Source organism: Mobula hypostoma, chromosome X2 (genome assembly GCF_963921235.1).
Source record: "Mobula hypostoma chromosome X2, sMobHyp1.1, whole genome shotgun sequence".
NCBI lineage: Eukaryota > Metazoa > Chordata > Chondrichthyes > Myliobatiformes > Myliobatidae > Mobula > Mobula hypostoma.
Window position 1 is genome coordinate 48,180,219 of NC_086129.1, and position 25,406 is coordinate 48,205,624.

The 25,406-nt window shown below is 43.9% G+C and overlaps 1 protein-coding gene across 4 annotated transcripts in view; it reads left to right on the forward strand.

The window, feature by feature from the left end:
- sidt2 (SID1 transmembrane family, member 2) overlaps positions 1-25,406 on the forward strand; it is a 111,942-nt gene that overhangs the window by 4,448 nt on the left and 82,088 nt on the right. For 3 of the 4 annotated variants that reach the window (XM_063038706.1, XM_063038705.1, XM_063038707.1), the window contains exons 2-3: positions 11,678-11,799; positions 23,734-23,898. In XM_063038706.1, the coding sequence (XP_062894776.1) occupies positions 11,678-11,799; positions 23,734-23,898 (287 nt within the window). Of the gene's footprint in view, positions 1-11,677; positions 11,800-17,289; positions 17,537-23,733; positions 23,899-25,406 lie in introns of those variants that run through there. The other variant, XM_063038708.1, reaches the window with a different exon arrangement.

Genomic DNA, 25,406 nt, shown 5'->3' on the forward strand with positions numbered 1-25,406 from the left:
TACTTGGATTTTCAGAAGGCATTTGATAAGGCACCACACATGAGGCTGCTTAACAAGATAAAATCCCATGGCATTACAGGAAAGATACTGGGATGGATAGAGGAATGGCTGACAGGCAGGAGGCAGCAAGTGGGATTAAAAAGGGTCTTTTCTAGTTGGCTGCCAGTGACTAGTGGTGTTCCACAGGGGTCAGTATTGGGACCGCTACTTTTCACATTGTTTGTCAAGGATTTGGATAATGAAATTGATGGTTTTGTGGCAAAGTTTGCGGATGATATGAAGATAGGTGGAGGGGTAGGTAGTGCTGAGGAAGCAATGTGATTGCAGTAGGACTTAGACAAATTGGAAGAATGGGCAAAAAAGTGGCAGATGGAATACAGTGTTGGGAAATGTATGATAATGCATTTTGGTAAAAGGAACAATAGTGCAGACTATTATCTAAATGGGGAGAAGGTTCAAACATCAGGGGTGCACAGGGACTTAGGAGACCTCGTGCAGAACACCCAGAAGGTTAATTTACAGGTTGAATCTGTGGTAAAGAAGGCAAATGCAATTGTTGGCCTTTATTTGAAGGGGATTAGAATATAAAAGCAAGGAGATAATGCTGAGCCTTTATAAGACACTAGTCAGGCCACACTTGGGAGTATTGTCAACGGTTTTGGGCCCCAAATCTCATGCCCTGATGAATCAGGGAACTGTCAACTTAAATATACCCGCGGACTTGGCCTCCGCTACAGTTTGCAGCAGAACATTCCACAGATCCACTACTCTCTGGCTAAGAAAAAATCCTCTTTACCTCAGGTTGCCCCTCAATTTTGAGGCTGTGCCCTCTAGCTCTGGACACCCCCACCATAGGAAACAAATTCTCCACATCCACTCTATCTAGTCCTTTCAACATTCAGTAGGTTTCAGTGAGATTCTCTCCCCCCTCCCAAACTGCACCCCCCGGGCATTCTTATAAATTCCAGTGAGTACAGGCCCAAAGCTGCCAAATGCTCCTCATAAGTTAACCCCTTCATTCCTGGAATCATCCTCATTAACCTCCTCTGGACTCTCTCCAATGACTATACATCCTTTTTGAGATATGGAGCCCAAATCTATTGACAATACTCCAAGTGCAGCCTGACTAGTGTATTCTAAAGGCTCAGTGTTATCTCCTTGCTTTTATATTCTATTCCCCTTGAAATAAATGCCAACAATTTCATTTGCCTTCTTTACCAGACTCAACCTGTAAATTAACCTTCTGGGAGTCGTGCACGAGGACTCCCAAGTCCCTCTGCACCTCTGGTGTTTGAACCTTCTCCGCATTTAGATAATAGTCTGCACTATTGTTCCTTTTACCAAAATGCATTATCATATATTTCCCAGTACTGTATTCCTTCTGCCACTTTTTTGCCCATTCTTCCAATTTGTCTAGGTCCTGCTGCAATCACATTGCTTCCTCAGCACTACCTACTCCTCCACCCATCTTTGTATCATCTGCAAACTTTGCACAAAGCCATTGATTCCATTATCCAAATATCCAAAAATTAGTGGTCCCTGAGGATCATGTTTTGGGGAACTTTGAAATGGTGCCTTGTATTCCTATTGAAGATATCAAGTTCAAGTTTAATTGTCATTCAACCATACCACATAAATTCAGACAAACAAAACAGCACTCTCCGGGGCCAAGGTGCAAAATGTAGTGCCAACAGTTGCACACAGCACATATAGCGCACATAGTTATGATAGCTGAAAAATGTACATTCAAGTCCCTGAGTGGCATGGCCATTCGACTGATGTCCTGGAATCATGTTTCTGCAAGAACAAGTATACAACAGTTCCTCATCTTATGCTAGTGCAGCCGTAAATGAGCACAATTCAACTTAAGGTTTCAATAAAGATTGTCAAATGTAGCTTTGTTAAAAATGTGCATATGACACAGTGGTCAGATGGTGTACTGTCATTATACCTGCTTTAAGACTCCTCGTATTCTAATGGATTTCTTTTATGTAATGTCACTTGGACAAAATTGGGTTGTCTTTGGCTGTTAAATTCATGTCCAACTTTTGGCTTGGTACTGGGGTTGGAGAGAGAAATGGTTGATTTGTGTTTGGAAGCTGGGGGTGGGGGTAGTGAGGACAATATTGAGAACATTGAAGGGTTGGGGGAACCCTGGAATTGGAGGCTTGAGGATTGGGTGGGTGGACAGTAAGATTAAAGGTGAGTGAGGACGTGGTATTTGTTGCTACAGGCTAGGAATTTTTCAGAGAGAGTCAAAGCCTAGTATGGGATAATACTAAATGTTACTAATTAACTTTCGGTGGCAGGCTATTCATGGATACTGCATGTGGAGATATGGCAGGTAGGTGGATGTGGGATTGTGGGCTCAATGCAGGGACAGGCTTAAGAGGTTGAATAGGTTCCTGATTGATTCATATGGAAACAAGCCAATTTATCTATGCTGCCAGCCAATTTAGTCCCATTTGCGCACATTTGGCTTGTATCTAAATCCTCTCAGTTTGAGTTCAAAAGTCGTGAGGTAATATTGCAGCTCTGAAACTCTAGTTAGACCACACTTGGAATGTTGTGTTTGGTTCTAGTTGCCTCATTATAAGAAGGATATGGAAGCTTTAGAGAGGGTGCAGAGGAGATTTACCAGGTAGATGCCTGGATTAGAGAGCCTGTCTTATTAGGAAAGGCTGAGTGAGCTTTGGCTTTTCTCTTTGGAATGAAGAACGATGATAGGTAACTTGATAGAGGTGTACAAGATGATTGGAGGAGAGCATGGGGGTGATTTCAGAGGTACTGTAGTGGTGGGTGCATGCAACACCTTGCTAGGGGTGTTGGTAGAGGCAGATACGTTATGCAGTGGAGAAGGTTAGCTTCAGAATGAATATTCGTGTACTTTTACAGACTCAGTAGTGCAGCAATTGCTCCATGTTGACCAAGGTGCCTTCCTGAGCTAGTTCTCTGCCTGTGTTAGACCCACATCCTTTTAAACTTATTTAAATTTATTTATTTGTCTGTTTACTTGTCCAAATGTATTTTAAATATTTGCCTGCCTCTACTGCTCTTGCTGCTCATTCTAGATATCCACCCCCCTCTGTGTGGAAAAACCTACCCTCAGCACCCCTTTAATTCTCCCCCCCCCCGCCACCTTAAACATGTGCCTTCTAGTGTAAACCTCCCATGTGCAGAAAAAGGGCTTTGGTTTGGATTGGTATCATGGTCAGGTCATACACTGTGGGCTGTGTTATCTTAGGTTTATAACAACACAGAAGGAAGCTATTCGGCCCATTGAGCGCACACCAAATCCATTCCCCCTGCCCTATTTCCTGTACACCTGCCACATATTCCTTCTCACCGTTGCCCATCATTTTTCATTTTTCTGTGACCGTGGGAGGAAACTGCAGCATCCAGACAAAACCCAGGGAATTACGGAGAGAGTGTGCAAACGCCACTTGAAGCCACGGAATGAGGCCGGTTCCCTGGAGCTGTGAGACAGCAGTACTAACTGCTGAGTCACTTTGCCAACCCTGGCCACCCACCTGTTCAAGCACAGATGCCCTGATGCACACGAGGGTGGAGGGAGTCGAAGGATGGGGAGAACTAATTTGAGTGATCTGGGCTGTCAGCCATTATTTTCTATCTCAAACAATCTAGAAGAACTCAGTGGGTCATATAGCATCTTGGGGGAAAGGAATCATTAATATTTCAAAATATCCCTTTAGCCACTAGTTAGTTGCTCCAGATTCCAGAATTTGCAGTCTTTTGTCTCCTGCTCACCTTTACATGTTGATCCTGGAATCAGAACTGTTCCAGGTTGGAAATGTTGCCTTGGGGTCCAGTCTCCAGGCACTAACTTACTATTCTGAACACAAAGTCTGCAGATGCTGGAAATCCAGAGCAACTCGCACAAAATGCTGGAGGAACTCAGCAGCTCAGGCAGCATCTATGGAAATGAATAATCTGCCAACATTTTGAGCCGAGATCCTCCTTCAGGACTGAGAAGGAAGGGGGGAGATGCCAGAATATAAAGGTGAGAGGAGGGGAAGGAGGGTAGCTACAAGGTGATAGGTGAAGGCAGGTGGGTGGGAAAGGTCAAGGGCTGGAGAAGAATGAATCTGATAGGAGAGGAGAGTGGACAATAGGAGAAAGGGAAAGAGGTGGGGACCCAGGGAGAAGTAATAGGCAGGTGGGAAGAAGTAAAAGGTCAGACTGGAGGCGTAACACCTTATATTCTGTCTGGGTAGCCTCCAACCTGATAGCATGAAATTTGATTTCTCCTTCCAGTGAACAAATCTTTCCCCTCCCCCATCATCCTCTATTCCACACTCTGTTCTTTTACTTCTCACCTGCCTATTCCCTCTGGGTTTCCTTCTCCCTCGGTCCACTCTCATAATGAGAGATTCTTTGCAAATCCCATTGATTAAGTTATTGCCCCTTTGCCAGATTCTCGCGGGAAGGTTTGTTAATGCTGCATGATGGGGTTTAAATTAGAATTGCAGGGTGATGGGAACCGAGTGTCAGAACAGATAGTGGAGAGGTTGTGGAGACGGATGTTGGTAAGACCTCAGACAAAGTCAGGAATCAAAAGGTTGAGCATGGTGTGACTAGTGTCCTGAGCTGTGTATATTTCAATGCAGGAAGTATTGTAGGAAAGGCGGATGATAGTGCTGAAGATGAGGCAGCTGGTTTACAAACAGGCAGTGTGTAGTGAGGAGAGGCTGTCGACGGGGCAACATTGCAATCAGCAGGATGAGTTGCAGTGTAAAATGCAAACAAAATCAAAAAGGGTGAATACAGGACTGAAGGTGATGTATTTGAATGTGTGCAGTATACGCAATAAGGTAGATGAACTTGCAGCATAGTTGCAGATTGGCAGGTATGATGTTGTAGGCATCACTGAATCATGGCTGAAAGATTACAGCTGAGAGCTTAATGTCCAAGGACACACATTGTATCAAAAGGATAGGCAGGGAGGCAGAGGGGGTGGCATTGCTGTGTTGGTAAAAATTGAAATCAAATCATTAGGAGGTGACATAGGGTCAGAAGGTGTTGAATCATTGTGGATAGAGCTAAGGAACTGCAAGGGTAAAAAGACCCTGGTGGGAGTTGTATACAGACTCTCAAACAGTAGTAAGGACGTGATCTACAAATTACAATGGGAGATAGAAAATGCATGCCGAAAGGGCAATGTTACAATAGTCATGGGGAACTTCAATATGCGGGTATTTTGGGAAAATCAGGTTGGTGTGGGATTACAAGAGGAAGAATTCCTGGAGTGCCCATGAAATGGCTTTTTGAGCAGCTCATGGTTGAGCCCAATGGAGGATCAGCTGTTCTGGATTGGGTGTTGTGTAATGAACCGGAAGTGATTAGAGACCTTAAGGTAAAAGAACCATTAGGGGCAAGTGATCATAACATGATCAAATTCACCCTGAAATTTGAGAAGGAGAGGTTAAAGTCAGATGTATCAGTATTACAGTAGATTAAAGGGAATCACAAAGGCATGAGAGAGGAGTTGGCCAGAAAAGAACACTGGCAGGGATGACGGCAGAACAGCAATGGCTGAAATTTCTGGAAGCAATTTGGAAGGCACAGGATATATACATCCCAAAGTAGAAGTAGTATTCTAAAGGGGAAATGACACAACCGTGCCTAACAAGAGAAGTCAAAGCCAACATAAAACCCAAAGAGAGGGCATATGATAGAGCAAAAATTACTGGAAAGTTAGAGGATTGGGAAGCTTTTAAAAACCAACAAAAGGCAACCAAAAATATCATTAAGGTAAAGATGGAATAGGAAAGTAAGCTAGCCAATAGTATTAAAGAGGATACCAAAAGTTTCTTTAGATACATAGTGTAAAAGAGAGGCAAGAGTGGATATTGGACTGCTGGAAAATGATGCTGGAGAGGTAATAATGGGGGACAAGGAAATGGCAGACGAACTGAATAAGTATTTTGCATCAGTCTTCACTGGAGTACACGAGCAGTACGGTGGAGGTTCCAGGTGTCAGGGGTCATGAAGTGTGTGAAGTTACCATTACTGGAGAGAAGGTTCTTGGGAAACTGAAAGGTCTGAAGGTAGATAGGTCACCTAGACCAGATGGTGTACACCCCAGCGTTTTGAAAGAGGTGGCTGAAGTATTAGTAATGATCTTTCAAGAATCACTTGATTCTGGAATGGTTCTGGAAGACTGGAAAATTGTAAATATCATTCTACTCTTCAAGAAAGGAGACAGGCAGGAGAAAGGAAACTATAGGCCAGTTAGCCTGACCTCAGTAGTTGGGAAGATGTTGGAGTTGATTGTTAAAGGTGAGGTCTCAGGGTACTTGGAGGCACATGATAAAATAGGCCATAGTCAGCATGGTTTCCTCAAAGGAAAATCTTGCCTGACAAATCTGTTGGAATTCTTTGAAGAAATGACAAGCAGCACAGACAAAGGAGAATTGGTTGATGTGTACTTGAATTTTCAGAAGAGCATTGACAAGATGCCACACATGAGACTGTTTAACAGGCTAAGAGCCCATGGTATTACAGGAAAGGTTCTGACATGGATAAAGCAGTGGCTGATTGACAAAGGCAAAGAGTAGGAATAAAGGGAGACTTTTTTGGTTGGCTGCCAGTGACTAGTGGTGTTCCACAGGGGTCTGTGTTGAGACCGATTATTTTTACGTTATATCTCAATGATTTGGATGATGGAATTGATGGCTTTAGACTTTTAGTAATAGACAAAGACAACTGTGCTGCTCCAAAGAGCGCTATATGAGGTCATTCTTACCCTCGGCTATTAGGCTCAATAATGAGTCAACCTATAGCAGGGGAAGTGATGACCCCGCCCCCCCCCACCCCATTAGACTGTTTGAGATAACATTTTTTAAGATAAGATAAAACTGTATTTATCCAGAAGGAAATTATTGTTGCAAGGTTGCTCAGTCAGAAATGTATACTTTAAAATGCAAAATGTAACCTTTGAGGTACAAAAAAAAACAAAATGTTTATTAAAAAGTAATAGTACAAAATAGTGATTTGCAATGAAACCATATACTTATATACTCAAGGAGGAGGATTTGTGGAGTCTTATAGCCAGAGGGAGAGAGGATCTCCTGTGTTGTTCATGGTGCACCTCAGTGGAGTCAGTCGGTTACTAAAGGTGCTCCTCTGTTTGTCCAGTATGTCATGGAGGGGGTGAGAGGGATTGTCCATAATGCTCTGTAGCTTCTGCAGCATCTTCCTCTGAGACACAGCCACCAGGGAATCCAGTTCCTTCCCCCAGAACAGAACCAGCCTTCCTGTCGGGCTTATCGATGGTCTTGGCGTCAGCTGCTGTCACCCTGCTGCCCCAGCAGACGACACCGTAGAACAGAATGCTGGCTCCCGCTGAGCTGTAGCATAGCACTGGAGACCTTGAATGACTGGAGCCTTCCCAGGAAGTACAGTCATCTCTGTCCGTTCTTGTACAGTGCCCCTGTATTTTTAGTCCAGTCCAATTTATTGTCCAGGGGAGTTCCCAGGCATTTGTAGTTTTGGACGACTTCCAAATCTATTGCTTTTCTTGCTTCTCTTCTAATATTTGTATGTTTGTCTATTTGTGCACTTGCAATGCTACTGTGTCACTGTAATTTCCTTTGGGATCAATAAAGTATCTATATCACCACATTTAAAAGACATTTGGACATGGATAGGACGGTTTTGAGGGAGATGGGTTCAATGCAGGCTAATGGGTCTAGCTTAGTTAGACAAATTGGGCTGCATGGATGAATTTGGCTGAAGGAGCTATTTCTGTGCACATCACTCTGTGATGCTGCCTGTGTACTGTATATTTAGGGCTGAGATTTAGTATAATGGAGATGGTGGCCATCCTGTGGAACTTTATTTTTACAAGTGTCTGTGGAGGGTGAGCAGCTTGGGGTTTGGGAGAGAATGGGGGTGACACAGTAGCATAGTGGTTAGCATAACACTGTTCCAGCACCAGTGACCCCGGTTCAGTTCCACCGGTGTCTGTAAGGAGTTTGTACATTCTCCCTGTGACCGTGTGGGTTTCCTCCGGGTGCTCTGGTTTCCTCCCACATTCCAAAGACATACAGGTTAGTAGGTTAATTGGTCACACGGGGGTAATTGGGTGGTGTGGGCTCATTGGGCTGGAAGGGCCTGTTACCGTGCTCTATCTAAATAATTAACATAAAAATAACTAAATAAACAATTGAATTGAGTGGAACAACAGGTTGGCAAGGGCTGAATGGCTGTTCCTATTTTCTCTGCTTGCATGTTTCTAGCTGGTAGCAATTACTTCAGCCAGGGGGTGTTGAGTCTGTGGAGTTCATTGCCACAAAGAGTGGTGGAGACAAGTCAGTGGGTATATGTACAGTCGAGATTGATAGGTTCCAGATTGGTAAGGGGTCAAGGGTTATGGGGCAAAGGCAGAAGAATAAGGTTGGGAAGAGGACAGAAAGGGCATTGAGTGAATAGCTCAGTAGACGTGATGGGCTGAATGTCCTGCTTGGACTCCCATATCTTCTGAGCAAAGTCTAGTGAGATCGCCAGCGCAGTTGCGCACACGGTCAGACACCAATCCATTCCATCTGTGTAGTCGACCTCCTCATCCTGCTGAGGTGTTGGGTTACTGTAGCAAGCTACAGTGAAAAGCATTTTAACCAATTTCCCCCGGGATCAATAAAGTATGACTATGACTATTTACTTTGCCTGCCATCTAGACAGAAAGGCAGAACATTGTGGGCCAAAGGTGTAATGTGTTGTAGATTTCTATGTTCTATTTTCTAGACCAATCATTCCATGTAGAAGAACATCAAGGCAGCAACAAACAAAATGGTCTGGATAGAGTCGATGTGGAGAGGATGTTTCCTATGGTGGGGAAGTCTAGGACCAGAGAGCACAGCCTCAGAATGAGGAGGAATTTCTTTAGCCAGAGGGTGGTGAATCTGTGGAATTCATTGCCATAGTCGCCTGTGGAGGCCAAGTCATTGGGTATATTTAAGGGGTTGATGGGTTTTTGATTAGTCGGGGCATCGAAGGTTACAGGGAGAAGGCAGGAGAATGGGAGTGAGAGGGATAATAAATCAGTCATGATGGAATTGCATGAGTAGACTTGATGGACCGAATGGCCTAATTCTGCTCCTATGTCTTATGATCTTTTATTATCCATCCCTCATTGTCTACCGTACCTGTTGCAAAAGGCACTTGAAGCAACCATAGAGTGCTGGGTCAGAGGTCAGGTTAGCAGAAAGGTATCGACAAAACTTGATTTTTTTTTGGTAACAATCCAGTAAGCCTTTAGTCCTTTTTTAATGAATCCATTTTTAGGTGTGATTTCAAAATTATTTGTGTTCTACAACAGCCACTTGTTTTCTTTTATCGGGGATTGGAATTGCTAAGTGATTAATTTAATCGGTAATATTTTCTACGTTCCAAAACTGCAGCATTGCATACACCCTGACACTGCAAGGTCAGATCTTGTGTTCAGATTCAGGTTTATTTATTGCGCGTAGTTGAAACATTCAGTGAAATGTGTTGTCTGCGTTAACAGTCAGCACACCCAAGAATGTGCTGGGGACAGCCCACAAGTGTCACCACTCATTTCAGCAACAGCATAACATGTCCCCAGTGTTCAGCAGAACAACACGATGACCATAACAATAACACCCTTTCTCTCACATACACAGGCCTCCAATCCCAGCACGGGTCCTGCACTCGCAGACTCTCAGTCATCAGGCCTCTGGCCTCCAGACTATCTGACCCAGCAGCTTGTTTGGGAAGAAAACTTATTTATTGAATATTGAAAAGTTTATCCAATCATTATTTGATATGTTTCTCAGCCATTTGAAAAGTTACATATTTGCAATTCCATTTGACTAAAGTAAAGATACTTACTACTTATTTGCATTTTAACTTTGTACATTAACATGTCGAACTGGAAATGTGGGTTGGGATTATTTAAACCGAGCACTTTAATGTATTGAACAATGAAGAGAGTTTAACAATGCGCAGATGTTGTGTTGCTGGACTTGTATTCCAGTCTATTGATTTTGTGACATGAATCAAAGTCAAGTTTATTGTCATATGCACAAGGAGTGCAAATTGGCTGGTACTCCTTCCCGTCCCCTACCTCCTTCCAGCATCTTCCCCCTTCCTTTCCAGTCCTGACAAAGAATCTTGGCCCAAAACATCAACTATTGATTCCTCTCCGTAGATGCTGCCTGACCTGCTGAGCTCCTCCAGCATTTTGTGTGTGTTACTCTGCATTTCCAGTATCTCTTGTGGTACATATAAGCACATTCATAGTCCCCTGCCCAGGGAGAGTTCGTGGGATTCTGGATCATGGGTGAAGATCAGAAACCTGCAGATACTAGATATCTGAAAGTCCTGGTCATGCTCAGCAGGTCAAGTAGTGTCTACAGGTGCTTGATCTATGTACATTTTTATTATGGCAACAGAGAGATTTATTGTTTTTTTAGCAGGGTGTGGAAGATGCTCATTCCAAAGGCTTGTTTATTTTTTCTGCAGAGGTGGCCCTTCCAAAATTTGAGGCTAGGATTTCTATCATTGAGCTTGGATTTCTGCTTAAAATCATTTTAATCTTGACCTACAAACTTTCAGGGTCACTTTAAGGAATTTCTCCTGATGGGGTATAACAGTAGAGTAGTGGTTAGGGTAATGCTGTTGCAGGACCAGTGACCCAGGTTCAATTGTGTCACCGCTGTCTGTACGTTCTCCCTGTGACCGTGTGGGTTTCCTCTGGGTGCTCCGGTTTCCTCCCACATTTCAGAAATGTGCAGCTTAGGTTCATTATTTACATGGGTGTAAATGGGCAGCACGGGCTTGTTGGGCTGGAAGAACCTGTTAGCATGTTGTATCTCTAAATAGAACTGCCACTTACTGAAGGCTGGTGGAACACAGCAGGCCAGGCAGCATCTATAGGAAGAGGTACAGTTGACATTTCGGGCTGAGACCCTTCATCAGGTCTTGGCCTGAAACATCGACTGTACCGCTTCCTAGAGATGCTGCCTGGCCTGCTGCGTTCACCAGCATTTTGTGTGTGTTGCCTGAATTTCCAGCATCTGCAGAATTCCTCGTATGTGCCACTTACTGATTTTTTTTTTGTTTCTCACACCGTTCTCTGTAAACTCTAGAGACTGTTGTGTGTGAAAATCCCAGGAGATCAGCAGTTTCTGAGATACTCAAACCACCTTGTCTGGCACCGACAATCATTCCATAGTCAAAGTCACTTAGATTAAATTTCTTCCCCGTTCTGAAGTTTGAACTGAACAACAACTGAACCTCTTGACCGTGTCTGCATGCTTTTCTGTATTGAGCTGCTGCCACATGATTTGCTAACTGGATACTCACATTAACAAGAGGGTGTACAGGTATACCTAATGAAGTGGTTACTGAGTATATATGTGTGCACAGGTGCAATTAAGAACTTGTAGCAGTGTCACACATCGCATCAGATACATAACAATCAGAAGAGAAGCATAAATTAATGGTGTAAATTATACAAGAAAGAACACAATTAGAATCAAAGTCCATTGTTGTATGCGTGGAAAAAGTGGGGCTTTCATTCAGAAAGATGGGAGCTGCTGTTCCAGCTGAATTGAATGTAAAACTAACACTAGCCTCTGAAAGGATTAATTCTCCGTCTGTCTGAATTAACAGTGTTTTGTCCTTTCTGCAGACGGAGGGAGTGCGTGTCCACGTAAATGTTCTCTCCGAGCAAGCCAAAAGTCCGGTTCTCTTTGTGATCCGACAGCAGAAAGCGGTGGTCTCCTTCCAGGCACCGCTGATGCTCAGGGGACTGTGAGTATTGCTGGAGTTCCTCATTTCATCCTACTCCCAGTGGCTTGTAAACCCAGCCGTGCTGCGCCTCTTTTCCCGCTATCTCCCACGTTACTGCATTGGTTCAGTATGGACACACTGGCCTTCCAGTGATGGCAAGGAAACAACAGACACAGGAGTCTGTGAATGGTGAAATCTAATGCAAAACAGAACAAATTGCTGGAGGAACTCCCATCAAAATTCAGGCAGCATCTGTGGATCAATGCCCTGATGCAGAATTGTGTCCTGAACCATCAAATATCTGACTGCCTCTACAGATGCTGTTTGATGTGTTGTCATCCTCCAGCAGTTTTTTTTAAAGAAAGTAACATCAGTTTGTATCAACACGTCAAGCAGCACCTACGACGGGGAATACACAATTGATGTTTCGGGCCTGCTGAATTCCTTCAGCATTTTGTGAGTGTGAATCTGGATTTCCTGCATCTGTAGAATCTCCCATGTTTATGATATGCATTTAAATAGTTTATTTTACAGCCTCAGGATGTTCTGGCTTTCAGTCACCTTATTGAGTACAGGGGTTGGAATGTTATGTTGTTGTGTATGAGACATTTGTGAGGCTTAGAGTATTGTCTACAGTTTTGGTCACCTTGTTATAGGAAAGACGTCAAGTTACGAAGAGTGCAAAGAAGATTTACCAGAATGTTGCCAGGACTCGAGGCTCTAAGTTAAAGGCAGAGGTTGCGAAGGCTGTGTCCTGTTGAAGGGTCTTGGCCCGAAATGTCGACTGTTTATTCCCCCTCCATAGATGCTGCCTGACCTGTGAGCTCCTCCAGCATTTTGTGTGTGCGTGCTTGGGAAGGCTCAGATTTTATTCCTTGAAGAGTGGGAGACCCTTATAGATGTGTATTTAAAAAAACACATGAGGGCACAGATTAAGTGAAAGCACACAGTTTTTTTCCCAAGGTAAGAGAATCAAAAATAGAGGGCATGGGTCTGGGGGTGAGAATAGAGGGATTGACGTGCACTCGTACAGCTTGAGGCATTCCGCAGTTCAGAGTTCAATGTCAGTGCTGTCTGTAAGGAGTTCGTATGTTCTCCCCGTAACCGCCTGGCTTTCCTCCCACAATCCAAAGGACGTGCGGGTTAGTAGGTTAATTGGTCACTGTAAATTGTTCAGTGATTAGGCTAGGGTTAAATTGGTGGGTTGCTGGGTAGTGTGGGCTTCTTGGGCTGGAAGAGCCAGTTCCACACTGTATTTCTAAATAAAAATAACAGGGACCGAGGGGGTGATAATTTCATATAGAGGAGTGATTTGCCAGAGACAGTGGCCAAAGCAGGTACGACAGCATTTGGAGGGGTACGTGGATAAGAACGATATCGAGGGATATGAGCTGAACGTGGACAAATACGACTATCTTAGTTGGGTAGCTTGATTGGGCTGAAGGGCCTGTACTTGTTTGAAACCACTCCCTGGCCAGCGAAACACCTTTCGAAGCGTGATCAAGGAAAGAGAGCAAAGCAGTTTGAAAATCTGAATTTAATTCATGAACTGAATTTGTGAAAGGTCAGATCGTCATGAGCAGAAGTGAAAGTTTCGAACTGGCCAACAGAAGAAGTGTTGCCTCTTTGCGTGTAATGGATACCCGGGCACTTTGCAATATGGAAGGTATGCGAAACAGATACTAGTATTGGATAAGCAGTGCAGTGATGTGTGGTTAGCACAACGCTCTACACCATGTTGGCCATCTGCGGCAATAAATTCCACAAAAGAGATTCCTCCTCATCCCTGTTCTAAAGAGACGTCTCTCTATTCTGAGCCTGTGTCCTCTGGTCTTCGACTCCCCACTATAAGAAACATCCTCTCCACATCCACTCTATCTAGACCTTTCAATATTTGAAATGTTTCAGTGAGATTCCTACCTCATTCTCCTAAACTCCAGTGGGTACAGACCCAGTCGTCAAACAGTCCTCATATGTTAACCCTTTCATTCCTGGGATCATTCTCATGAACCTCCTCTGGACCCTCTCCTGTGCCAGCATGTCTTTTCTTAGATAAGGGGCCCAAAACTGCTCAAAATACTCCTAAGTGCAGTCTGATCAATGCCTTGTAAAGCCTTAGCAATAAAGTTCAAAGCAAGTCTTTTATCAAAGTACATATACTCCCGTGTGGGCCTCTACAGCCACAACAGACGCTGCTCTACCAACACAGACTGAAGCAAGACTTTCCAGGCGCAGATCCATGGTCTTGTGAGACTACCGAATGCCACCACATACTGTATGTCATCATATACAACCCTGAGATTAATTTTCTTGAGGGCATGCTCAATAAATCTACAGAATAATAATTAACAGAATCAGTGAAAGACCACACTAACTTGGGCACTCAACCAGAATGCAGAAGACAACAAACTGTGCAAATACATAAAGAAAGAAATAATAATAAGTAAGCAATAAATACCAAGAACTTGAGATGAAGAGTCCTTGAAAGTGAGTCCATAGGTTGTGGGAACAGTTCAGTGATGGGGCAAGTGAAGTTATCCCCTCTGGTTCGAGAACCTGGAGGTGTGAGTCCTGAGGCTGCTGTACCTTTTTCCTGATGGCATCAGTGAGGAGAGAGCCTGGCCCAGGTGGTGGGGTCTCTGATGATAGATGCTGCTTTCCTGAGACAGTGTTTCATGTAGATGTGCTCAATGGTGGGGAGGGCTTCACCTGTGATGGACTGGGCTACATCCATTATTTTTTGTAGGGTTTTCTGTTCAAGGGTATTGGTGTTTCCATACCAGACTGTGATGCAGCCAGTCAATATACTCCTGGACCCAGGACAGATCCTCAGAAATGATAACGCTGAGGAATTTAAAGTTCCTGACCCTCTTCACCTCTGATCTCCTGATGGGGACTGGCTCATGGACCTCTGGTTTCCTCCAATTGAACTCAATAATCAGTGTCTTGGTCTTGCTGACATTGAGTAAGAGGTTGTTGTTGTGACACCACTCAGCTAGATTTTCAATCTCCCTTTTGTATGCTGGTTCCTCACCACCTTTGATTCAGTGAATGACAGTGGTGTCATTGGCAAACTTAAATAAAGCATTGAAGCTGTGCGTAGCCACACGGTCATAAGTGTAAAGAGAGTAGAACAGGGGACTAAGCACACAGCCTGTGGTACGCCTGTGCTGATGGAGATTGTGGAGGAGATGTTGTTCCCAATCGAACTGACTAGGGTGAGGAAATCAAGGATCCAATTATATAAGGAGGTATTGAGGCCAAGGCCTTGAAGCTTATTGATTAGTCTTGAGGGGATGATGGTATTGAATGCTGAAATATTACATCCTTGCTTTTATATTGTAGTCATCTCAAAATGAATGCTAATGTCACATTTGTCTCCCTCACCACAGACTCAACCTGAAAGTTAACCTTCAGGGAATCCTGCACAAGGACTCACAGGTCCCTTTGCACCTCTCATGTTTTAATTTTTGCCCCATCTATAAAGTAGTTGCTGTGGGATTGAAATTGGCCATCACAGATCGAGAGAGAAATAATGGATGCTGAGATGCAGGGACTTGCTTTCTCTGCAGTTTGAGTGTGTGTAGACCCTGAGAATTGAAAGTTGTGTTAAATTTCATGCTGTGGTTTTTTTTTTTGAAAACTGGCTGGCAGCCCAGGCATGTAGAGATGCCTTCCTGCTGTGTGTCTTCGATTGTTATTCGTTTTCCTGTATGTGTGTGACGCAAGGCAAGGCAATCTGATATCATCCATCTTGAACTGCCTTTGAGAAGATGATGCTGGTCACTGACTAGGTTTCGAGGTGAAGGTCCCCTCAGCACTTTGACACAAAGAGGTGAAGGAAAGCTGTGATGGGGCATGATTTGTTGACATCGGGGAGGTGCTGGTGTTATTATATACCTGCTGCTCAGATCCATTGCAGTAGTTTGTGTTTAAGAGTTTCTACCAGACATGTAAACAAGAAACTTCTGAAAATGAAGTAATCTGTTAAAGGTGTACAGTATATTTAAGCCAGATACATAGCACTGGAAGAACCCAGCATCTAAAGATAAAGATTAGCTTTCTTTGTCACATGTACATCAAAATATACGGTGCAATGCGTTCTTTTGAATCAACGACCAACACAGTCCAATGATTGTGCAATGATTGACCAACGCAGTCCAATGATTGTGCAGAGGGAGACTGCGAGTGTCGCCACACTTCCAGTGCCAAGATAGCGTGCCCACAACAGATAGTGGGGCAAAATGGACATAAAAACATTTCGGTTTGAAACCCTTCATCTTGCCCACAGGGAACGAATATCAGAACTTTGTGACTTAATCAAACATTTCCATTTATTATGTGTCCCAGCACATAAAGCTTCCTGTTGGTCATTCGTAAGATGAATCTATATTAACTTTCCTACAAAATAAGGACTTGTTCATTAAAAATTAAGGTGTGATGAAATTTCTTTATTGGGGTGAATCTCTGGAATTCTGTGACCTCGAGTAGTGGAGCCACATCATTAGAGACCTTTCAGGAAGAGTTAATAAATATTAGGGTGCCACAGTAGCATAATGGATAACACAGTGCTATTACAGTTCATGGTTTCAGAGTTCAGAGTTCAATTCCGATGCTGTTTGTACGTTCCTTCCCGTGACTGTGTGGGTTTCCTCCAGGTGTTCCGGTTTCCTCCCACAATCCAAAGATGTACCGGTTAATTGGTCATTGTGAATTAGGCTAGTGTTAAGTCAGTGGGCTGCTGGTGGTTTGGCTTGTTGGGTCGGAAGGGTTTGTTCCGTGCTATATCTCTAAATAAAATAAAATATTTGAAAGGTTTAGGCAATTTGGGGTTATGGGTAACTGGTAATATTTACTAGCAGTGCCGCCCAATTAACCTCCGGAACGTGGGAGCACCCAAAGAAAACCCACATAGCCACGGAAAAGCCTACAAACTCCTTACAGTGGTGGGAATTGAACCTGGATCACTGGCACTGTGATAGTGCTACCCTAATTATTAAATAAGGTTAACTGGCTCCTGGTGTGCAGATGGAAGCTGATTTGAAATTTGGGGAGAATACTATCAGATGAGTGTGGGATTACTGTAAATGCGTGCGTGATGGTTGTCATGAGCTTGCTGGGCTGAAGGACCTGTGTCTGTGCTGGATAACTCTCATACTCTGGAACCAAATGCCTGAGATATCCTCACACTGATAGATAGATATACTTTATTAATCCCGGGGGAAATTTGGTTTCGTTACAGCCGCACCAACCAAGAATAGAGCGTAAATATAGCAATACAAAAACCACAAACAATCAAACAACAAAATGCAAACCATGCCAGATGGAAAATAAGTCCAGGACCAGTCTATTGGCTCAGGGTGTCTGACCCTCCACGGGAGGAGCTGCACGTTCGATGGCCACAGGCAGGAATGACCTCCCGTGCTGCCAAGTGTTGTATCACGGTGGAATGTGGCCGAAGTCCAACAGTAAAAAGTTCAATATCCAGTCTACAAACACATTCCTCGATTGTAATATGACCTAGATTGCACCATCTGTTGTTAACCAGATCAGTAAGTACCCAACTCCTTTACGCTTACCACGCTCAGTGCACTTCCGGTCAGCCGGAACGGTATTACCCACCGAACTCCTCTTCTGCATAAGGCTCTGTTGTCTCGACCCGGATCCTCCACCCGATCCAACACGGAAAACCGGAATGGACTTTCTCCCCATTGAATTCCACACAACACTTAACTATACAGAACTACTTGCTCCCAAGGTAAAGAGATTAGCTAACTTACTTACTGCCTGTTATACCACCAGTGTTTTGGGCAACAATGAAGGTCCTTCATCTCTCTGTTCTTGGCTACTTCGATGTAGAAGGAATCTTCATTGCTGTATTAGTAACTATTTTGTTTGACCAGTTGGGGTTGTTCATCCTGAGCTGAACCCCCGAACCCAGAGGACCGGTGGACCACTCTTAGTCTGGCCTCTGCCCTTTGACCTATTTGACATGGGTGACCCTACCAAGAGCCAAAGCATAAAGCCAAACACAGCTCTCTGGGTCATTGAGGCACACGAGCCTCTAAGCCCTACAACAAGGTTGTGGCCCTCTTGGAGAGGGTAAAGAGATTAAGGGTCAGCTTTATTTGTCATCTGTACATGGAAGCACACAGTGAAATGCGTGGCTTGCCCCAATCCAATCAATGAGGATCGTACTGGTTAGCTCGGATGTGTCGACATGCTTTCAGCACCAACGTAGCATGCCCACGACTCACCAACCCTAACCCGTACGTCTTTGGACTGTGGGAAGAAACCGGATAACCCGGGGAAAACCCACACAGTCCACGGGAAGACGCACAGACTCCTTACTGGGGATGATGGGATTGAACTCTGAACCCCGACACCCTGAGCTACAATAGTGTTTGTCGCAGTACGGCACCCTCTTGCACAGAACAATCTGGTGAAGCGGAAAGACAGGAGAGACTGGTGTCAGTCTCCTTGGTATCAAAAACAAGATCAACGTTGTAGCCATCAGTGAGATTTGGTTGCAGGACTGGCAGCTCAACACCCCAAGGTTCCGTAGTTTTAGACGTGACAGAGTGGGAGGCATTGAAGGAGGAGAGGTGGCCTTTCGAGTCAGGGCAGTGCTCAAGTCAGGACAGACTGGAGAACTCAACTAGTGAGGTGTTTTGGGAGGAACTGGGAAGTAGGAAAGTTATGACCACAGTAATGGGGCTGTATTACAGACCACCCAAAAGTCTGAGGGATGTAGAGGAACAAATTTGTAAAGCGATCACAGACTGTTGCAAGGAACACAGGTTTGTGATAGTAGGTGTTTCTAACTTTCCACATATTGACTGGGACTCCCATACTGTAAAAGGACTAGATGAGATTTGTCAAATGTATTCAGGAAAGTTTCTTTCATTAGTATGTAGAAGTCCGTGTGAGAGAGTGTGATACTGGATCTGTTATTAGGGAATGAGACAGGGCAGGTGATGTGCATCTTGTGACCACAATGCCATTAGTTTCAAAGCAAATATGCTAAAAAGATAAGTTTGAGATTCTAAATGGGAGAAAGGCCAGTTTCGATGGTATCAGAAATGATCAGGCAAGTGGGACAGGCTGCCTAATGACAAAGGTGTAGTTGGTAAGTGAGAGGCCTTCAAAAGCGAATTTTTGAGAGTACAAAGCTTGTATGTGCCTGTCAGAATAAAAGGTAAAGATAACAGAATTAGGAAATGTTGGTTTTCAAGAGATATTGAGGCCCTGGTTAAAAATAAAAGGGGGTGCACAGCAGGTATAGGCAGGTAGGAACAAATGAGGTGTTTATGGAGTATAAGAAATTCAAGAAAATACAAGAAATCAGGAGGGCTAAAAGGAGGCATGAAGTTTCCCTGGCAGACAAGGTGAAGGAGAATCCAAAGGGATTCTACAGATATGTTGAGAACAAAAGGATTGCAAGGGACAAAATGGTCCTCTGGAAGGTCAGAATGGTAATCCATGTGTGGAGCCAAAAGAGATGGGGGAGATCATAAATGGATTTTTTGCATCTGTATTTTCTTGGGAGACGAACACTGAGTCTACAAGTGAGGCAAAGTGGCATCAACTTCAAGGACCCTGTACAAATTACAGAGGAGGAGGGATCTCATTGAAACCTTTTGAATGTTGAATGGCCCAGACAGATTAGATATGGAAAGGATGTTTCCCATGGTGGGAGAGTCTAGGACAAGAGCGCACAGCCTCAGGATAGAGGGAGTATCTATTTAAGACAGAGATGTGGAGAAATTTGTTTCGCCAGAGAGTGATGAATTTGTGGAATTTGTTACCATAGGCAGCTGTGGAGTACAGGTCGTTGGGTGTATTTAAGGCAGAGATTGATGGGTTCTTGATTGGACATGGCATCAAAGGTTACGGGGAGAAGGCCAGGAAGTGGGGCTGAGGAGGGGGAGAAAAGGATCAGCCATGATTGAATGGTGGAGCAGATTCGATGGGCCAGATGGCCTAAATCTGCTCCTATGCCTTATGGGATCACACGGACAGTTGGCACGCAACATCCATGGTTGACCCTGACCAGTGGAGGGTCTCAGTTAATCTGCTCTACTTTTGATCTATGGTAGTTCAGTGTACTGTTCATAATAGACCAGTTAGTCTGCCCTCAGTGGTTGGGAAGATGTTGGAGCCAATTATCAAGGATGTGGTTTCAGGGTACTTGAAGGCACATGAAAAAATAGACCATAGTCAGCATGGTTTTCTCAAGGGGAAGTCTTGCCTGACAAGTCTGTTGGAATTCTTTGAAGAGATAACAAACAGGAGAGACAAAGGAGAATCGGTTGATGTTGTGTACTTGGATTTTCAGAAGGCCTTTGACAAGGTACCACGCAAGGCTGATTAACAAGCTACGAGCCCATGGTATTACAGGGAAGATTCTGGCATGGATAAAGCAGTGGTTGATGGGCGGGAGGCAAAGAGTGGGAATAAAGGAAGTCTTTTCTGACTGGCTGCTGGTGACTAGTGATGTTCCACAGGGGTCTGTGTTGGGACAGATTCATTTTATGTTATATGTCAATGATTTGAATGATGGAATTTTTGGCTTTCTTGCAAAGTTTGCAGGTGATATGAAGACGGGTGGGGGGACAGGTAGTTTTGAGGAAGAAGAGTGACCACAGAAGGACTTAGACAGATGAGGAGAATGGGCAAAGAAGTGGCAGATGGAATACAGTGTTGGGAAATGTATGGTCATGCACTTTGGCAGAAGAAATGAAAGGGTTGACTATTTTCTAAATGGAGAGAAAATACAAAAATCTGAGGAAGGAATGTGCTGAAATTGGAGAGGATTCAAAGGAGGCTTGTGAAACTGATTCTAGGATTGAATGGCTTGTCATATGAAGAGCATTGATGGCTCTGGGCCTGTGTTCACTAGAATTCTGAAGAATGAGGGGTGACGTCATTGAAACCTATCGAATGGTGAAAGGCCTTGATAGAATGGATGTGGAGAGGATGTTTCCTATGGTGGGAGAGTCTAAGACCAGAGAACACAGCCTCAGAATAGAGTGGTGTCCTTTTAGAACAGAGATGAAGAGGAATTTCTTTAGCCAGAGAGTAGTGAATCTGTGCAATTCTTTGCCGCAGTAAGCTGTGGAGGCCAAGTCTTTATGTATATTTAAGGCAGATTCTTGACTCATCAGGGCATGAAGGGATATGAGGGGAAGACAGGAGACTGGGGCTGAGAGGAAAATTGGATCAGCCATGCTGAAGTAGCAGTGCAGATTTGATGGGCCGAATGGCCTGATTCTGCTCCTATATCTTACGGTTTTATAATACCTTGAGGCACTGAGACCTTTTGAGTGCTTTCCAAGAAGCAGAGGAGAGACTTGTGTTGGAGATGAGCAAGACTTTAGAAAAGTGGCAAAGCAGGAAACAGAGAGGGTTGAGACCTTTAATGGAAGAGGAAATGACATCAACGCTGAACGGTTCAGGAAAGTTGAGAATGGGAAAATTGTTCCACCGTTCCAATGGTTAAGAGGTGAAATTTGAACAAAGAGCCAGATTTGGATCCCTGATCACGGTGGGTTGTGATAGATAAGGTTCAGATGTTTGCATTAAGTTGTGATGAGGGTTCTTAACGAGGCATCGCCTTTTGAAGATGTCCTCAGTGGTGGCGAGGTGAGTGCCAATGACTCAGGGTTTCTTTTCCTGAGGTACTTCCTAACTCACTGGTTATTTTCAACATTCTCTTACTTCAGTTTTCCAACAGCAGTTCATGTTCTACAGCTCACAATTCCAGCATTCCCTCCTCCTCCCCACTTAAACTTTCTCAGTGCTAATGTGAGGTCACTGCCTGCCAGTAGTCTATATATGGAACCAACAGCCAAAGGGAAAGGTTGAACGAGCTATTTCTTCTCTTTGGAGAGAAGATGCAGAGCTATGTTGGAGGGAAGTGTTTGATTACTCTAACAATCAACCTAACCCTGAGAGTGGGTTAAAATGTCGACACAACAACATGAGTCAAAGGGCTTGTACTGTTCTATGTAATGGATGGACTAACTCTGTAATGGGTCCTTCCTTCCCCTTTGAATTTAGCTGAACCAATTTGGTAGGAATTGCTTGGCTCCTGACCTTGCTGGTAGCAGTGTGCTGCTGATCTGTCCAGGCTGCAGACAAATGCTTTATCACTTGAACTTTATTAGGCCTGTCAGGAGTACAAATGCAAGTCACCAACCTTTGCAGTGAAGCTCTGTAAGGAATGATTCTGACCTCGTCATAGTCATACTTTATTGATCCCGGGGGAAATTGGTTTTCGTTACAGTTGCACCATAAATAATAAATAGTAATAAAACCATAAATAGTTAAATAGTAATATGTAAATTATGCCAGTAAATTATGAAATAAGTCCAGGACCAGCCTATTGGCTCAGGGTGTCTGACCCTCCAAGGGAGGAGTTGTAAAGTTTGATGGCCAACCTCATTTTATAGACAAAAGCTGTTTCAATAGTCCACTGTGCAAATATGCGGCTGTTCAGAGTCCAGTTCCTGCCTCCAAACCTGAGAGAGAGAATTGTAAAAAAAATAAATCATCTGGTGCAGATCCAAGTTTCTGAGAAACTTCACTGTCTTGTTATCAGGCCAAGTGCATATTCCTCTGTTAGCTTCCTCGCTCCTGTTTACCTGGCTGCCATTGCTTTATTATTGTCACATCAGACTAGATGGGCTGACGGGCCTGCTTCTGTGCTGTAGTGGTTTATGACAGGTTTGGGAGGGGTATAGAGGACTACGGTCTAGCTGTGGGCCGATGGGACTAGGCAGAATAGCAGTTCAGCATGAACTAGATGGGCTGAAGGGCCTATTCTGTGTTGTACTGCAATACAGTGAAATCTTTGTTTTGCCTGCCATCTATACAAATCGTTCAAAGCATCTGTGCATTAAAGAGGAAAGCAATAACAATGTAGAATATAATGTTATGGTTACAGAGAGTGCAGTACAGGTAGTCATAAGGTGCAAGAGCCATGACAAGGTAGATTCACAGATCAAGAGTTATCTTTATTGTACAAGAGGTCTGTTGAAAAGTCTTACAACAGTGGAATGGAAGCTGTCCTTGAGCCTCCTGTTATGTTTTCAAGCTTTTGTACCTTCTGCCCAATGGAAGTGAAGAAATCAGAGTGTCTTTGATTACATTGGCTACTTTCCCGAGGCAGCAGGAAGCGTAGACCGAGTCAGCGGAGGAGTAGCTGGTTTTCATGAATGTCTAGCCATGTCCACAGTCTCTTGCGGTCTTGGGCAGAGCAGTTGTCATAATTCCTTTGTAGAGAACCTCCAGAGTTCCTAATTGGATCTAGTACTGGGTTTTATCTCTGCCATGTTGTCTCTCAGTCGAGACACTAGATCATTAGATTTAAAAAGGGAGATGTGGGGACGCAGGGTTTAACAATAGCCTATTAGGTTTCTCCTGATTATGTAATGGTGCTGGGCTCATTTGTGATATTCACAAGATTGAGGAGCTTGCTGGCATTCTTTGCATGAACAAACAGCTGAAGGGCAGGGTGGGAGCTTCTCTCAGTGTGTTTAGGAAGGAGCAAGTGATGTCGAGCTAATTATTTTCTAATTGGATGATTCTCTCTCCAATATTTCTACTGCAGTACCCACACTGTTTGCTCCAGCTGTTAATGCTTTATTAGAGATAAGCTGTACTTATCACATGTACATCGAAATATACAGTGAAATGTGTTGTTTGAGTCAAGGACCAGCACAGTTCGAGAATGTGCTGGGGCCAGTCCAAAGGGGTCGCTAAGCTTCTGACAACAGCTCACTCACCCTAACCTGTACACTTTTGGAGTGTGCGAGGGAACTGGAGCACCCGGAGGAAGCCCACGGTCATGGGGACAGTGTGCAGTGGGGACTGAACCCAGCTTGCCGGTGTTGTAGTCTTGCTGCCATGCACGATGGAAGCGTAACGTAATCTACCTGTACCTCTCCACAGGTATCAAAGGAAATACATCTATCAGGATGTGAGTCGCACACTTTGTCAGCCAGAAGTTAAAAGTGAATCGAAGATGCAGTATTTCTATGTGGATGTCTCAACACTGTCGGAAAAGAACGCCTCGGTCCAACTCTACGTGAAACGCATCCAGCACTTTGTCCTAAGGTGGGTGATAATGATTCAGCATCATTGCCTATGCTTCAAGGAAGGTTTAGAGCTCATGTATCTTACTGTGTTCTCCAGGCACAATACTGCTTCATCAATTGTGGATAAGTATAGTTTGCTTGGTTAAGTATTGTGGTTTTGCCTTTGATGTACAGAGGGAAAAGATTTTGGGTCAATGACCCTGTCCTCGGTCACAACCTGTACCACTCTTTGTTTCGAGCACCCTGTCTAGTTTAGATTTCTAACATCTGTGCTTTTCTGATTTCCCATTTGACCTGCACTCGCGCAGCTATTGTATATCTGTGCTGAGAGTTCCTCAGAACGTGGCTATCTGTTTATTGTTAAGAGTCCAGCAGCATAGAAATAGGCCACTTGGCCCGTCCCATCCATGCTGTATCTATACTAGCCCTACTCATGGCCTTCATGCCTTGGATTTATAAACAGAGTGCTTGTCTAGACACACGGTAAACGAACCTTCTCAGCCCGCAATCACTCTCTCGTACCTTGTCTATATCCTTCATTAACTTGTCTCTTGGAGCAGAGGTGTAATTTGTGTGGTTCTTTGTACTTTTGTGTGGAAGATGGGGTGAATTAGTCTAGCTCCTCTCATTTGAATTTTTATTTATTTAAAGATGCAGCATGGTAACAGGCCCTTCTGACCTAATGATCTGCACTGCCAAATTAGACCCATGTGACTTGCTTTGAAATGTGGGAGGAAACCAGAGCACCCTGAGGAAATCAATGTGGTCACGGGGAGAATGTATATACACATATAGCAACAGAATTGAGCTGGCACTGTAGTAGCTACACTACCTCCTAACTCAAAGTGTAAAGTAAATTTATTATCAAAATACATATGTGTCACCATATGCAACTGTGAGATTCATTTTCTTATGGGCATTCTCAACAATCTGTAGAATAGTAACTATAACACAATCAATGAACGACTGCCAAACTAGGGCTTCAACCAGAGGGCAGAAGGCAGCAAGCTGTGCAAATGCAAAAAGAAGAAACTATAATATAAATAAATAAGCAGTAAATATCGAGAACATGATAAAGAGCCTTGAAAGTGAGTCAATAGATTGTGGGAACATGATGGGACAAGTGAAGTTATCCCATTTGGTTCAGGAGCCTGATGGTTGAGGGGTAATAACTGTTTCTGAACCTGGTGGTGTGGGTCCTGAGGCTCCTGTACCTCCTTCCTGATGGCAGCAGCAAGAAGAGAGCACGTCCTGGGTGGTGGGGTCCCTGATGATAGTTGCAGCTTTCCTGCGACAGTGTTTCATGAAGATGTGCTGAATGGTGGAGAAGGCTTTACCGATAGTTTAACTTGCACATACAGTTAAGATCTCTATCTAGTTAGCCACTCATGGAATCAATAAACAGAATCAGAATCCTTTATTATCGCCAAGTATGTGGACACGTACAGGAAATTTGATGCCGGTTTCCCTGAGCTCTCGCTGTACAGAATCAAAAAGCAAACAAAACAGTAGTGCAAATAATCGTGA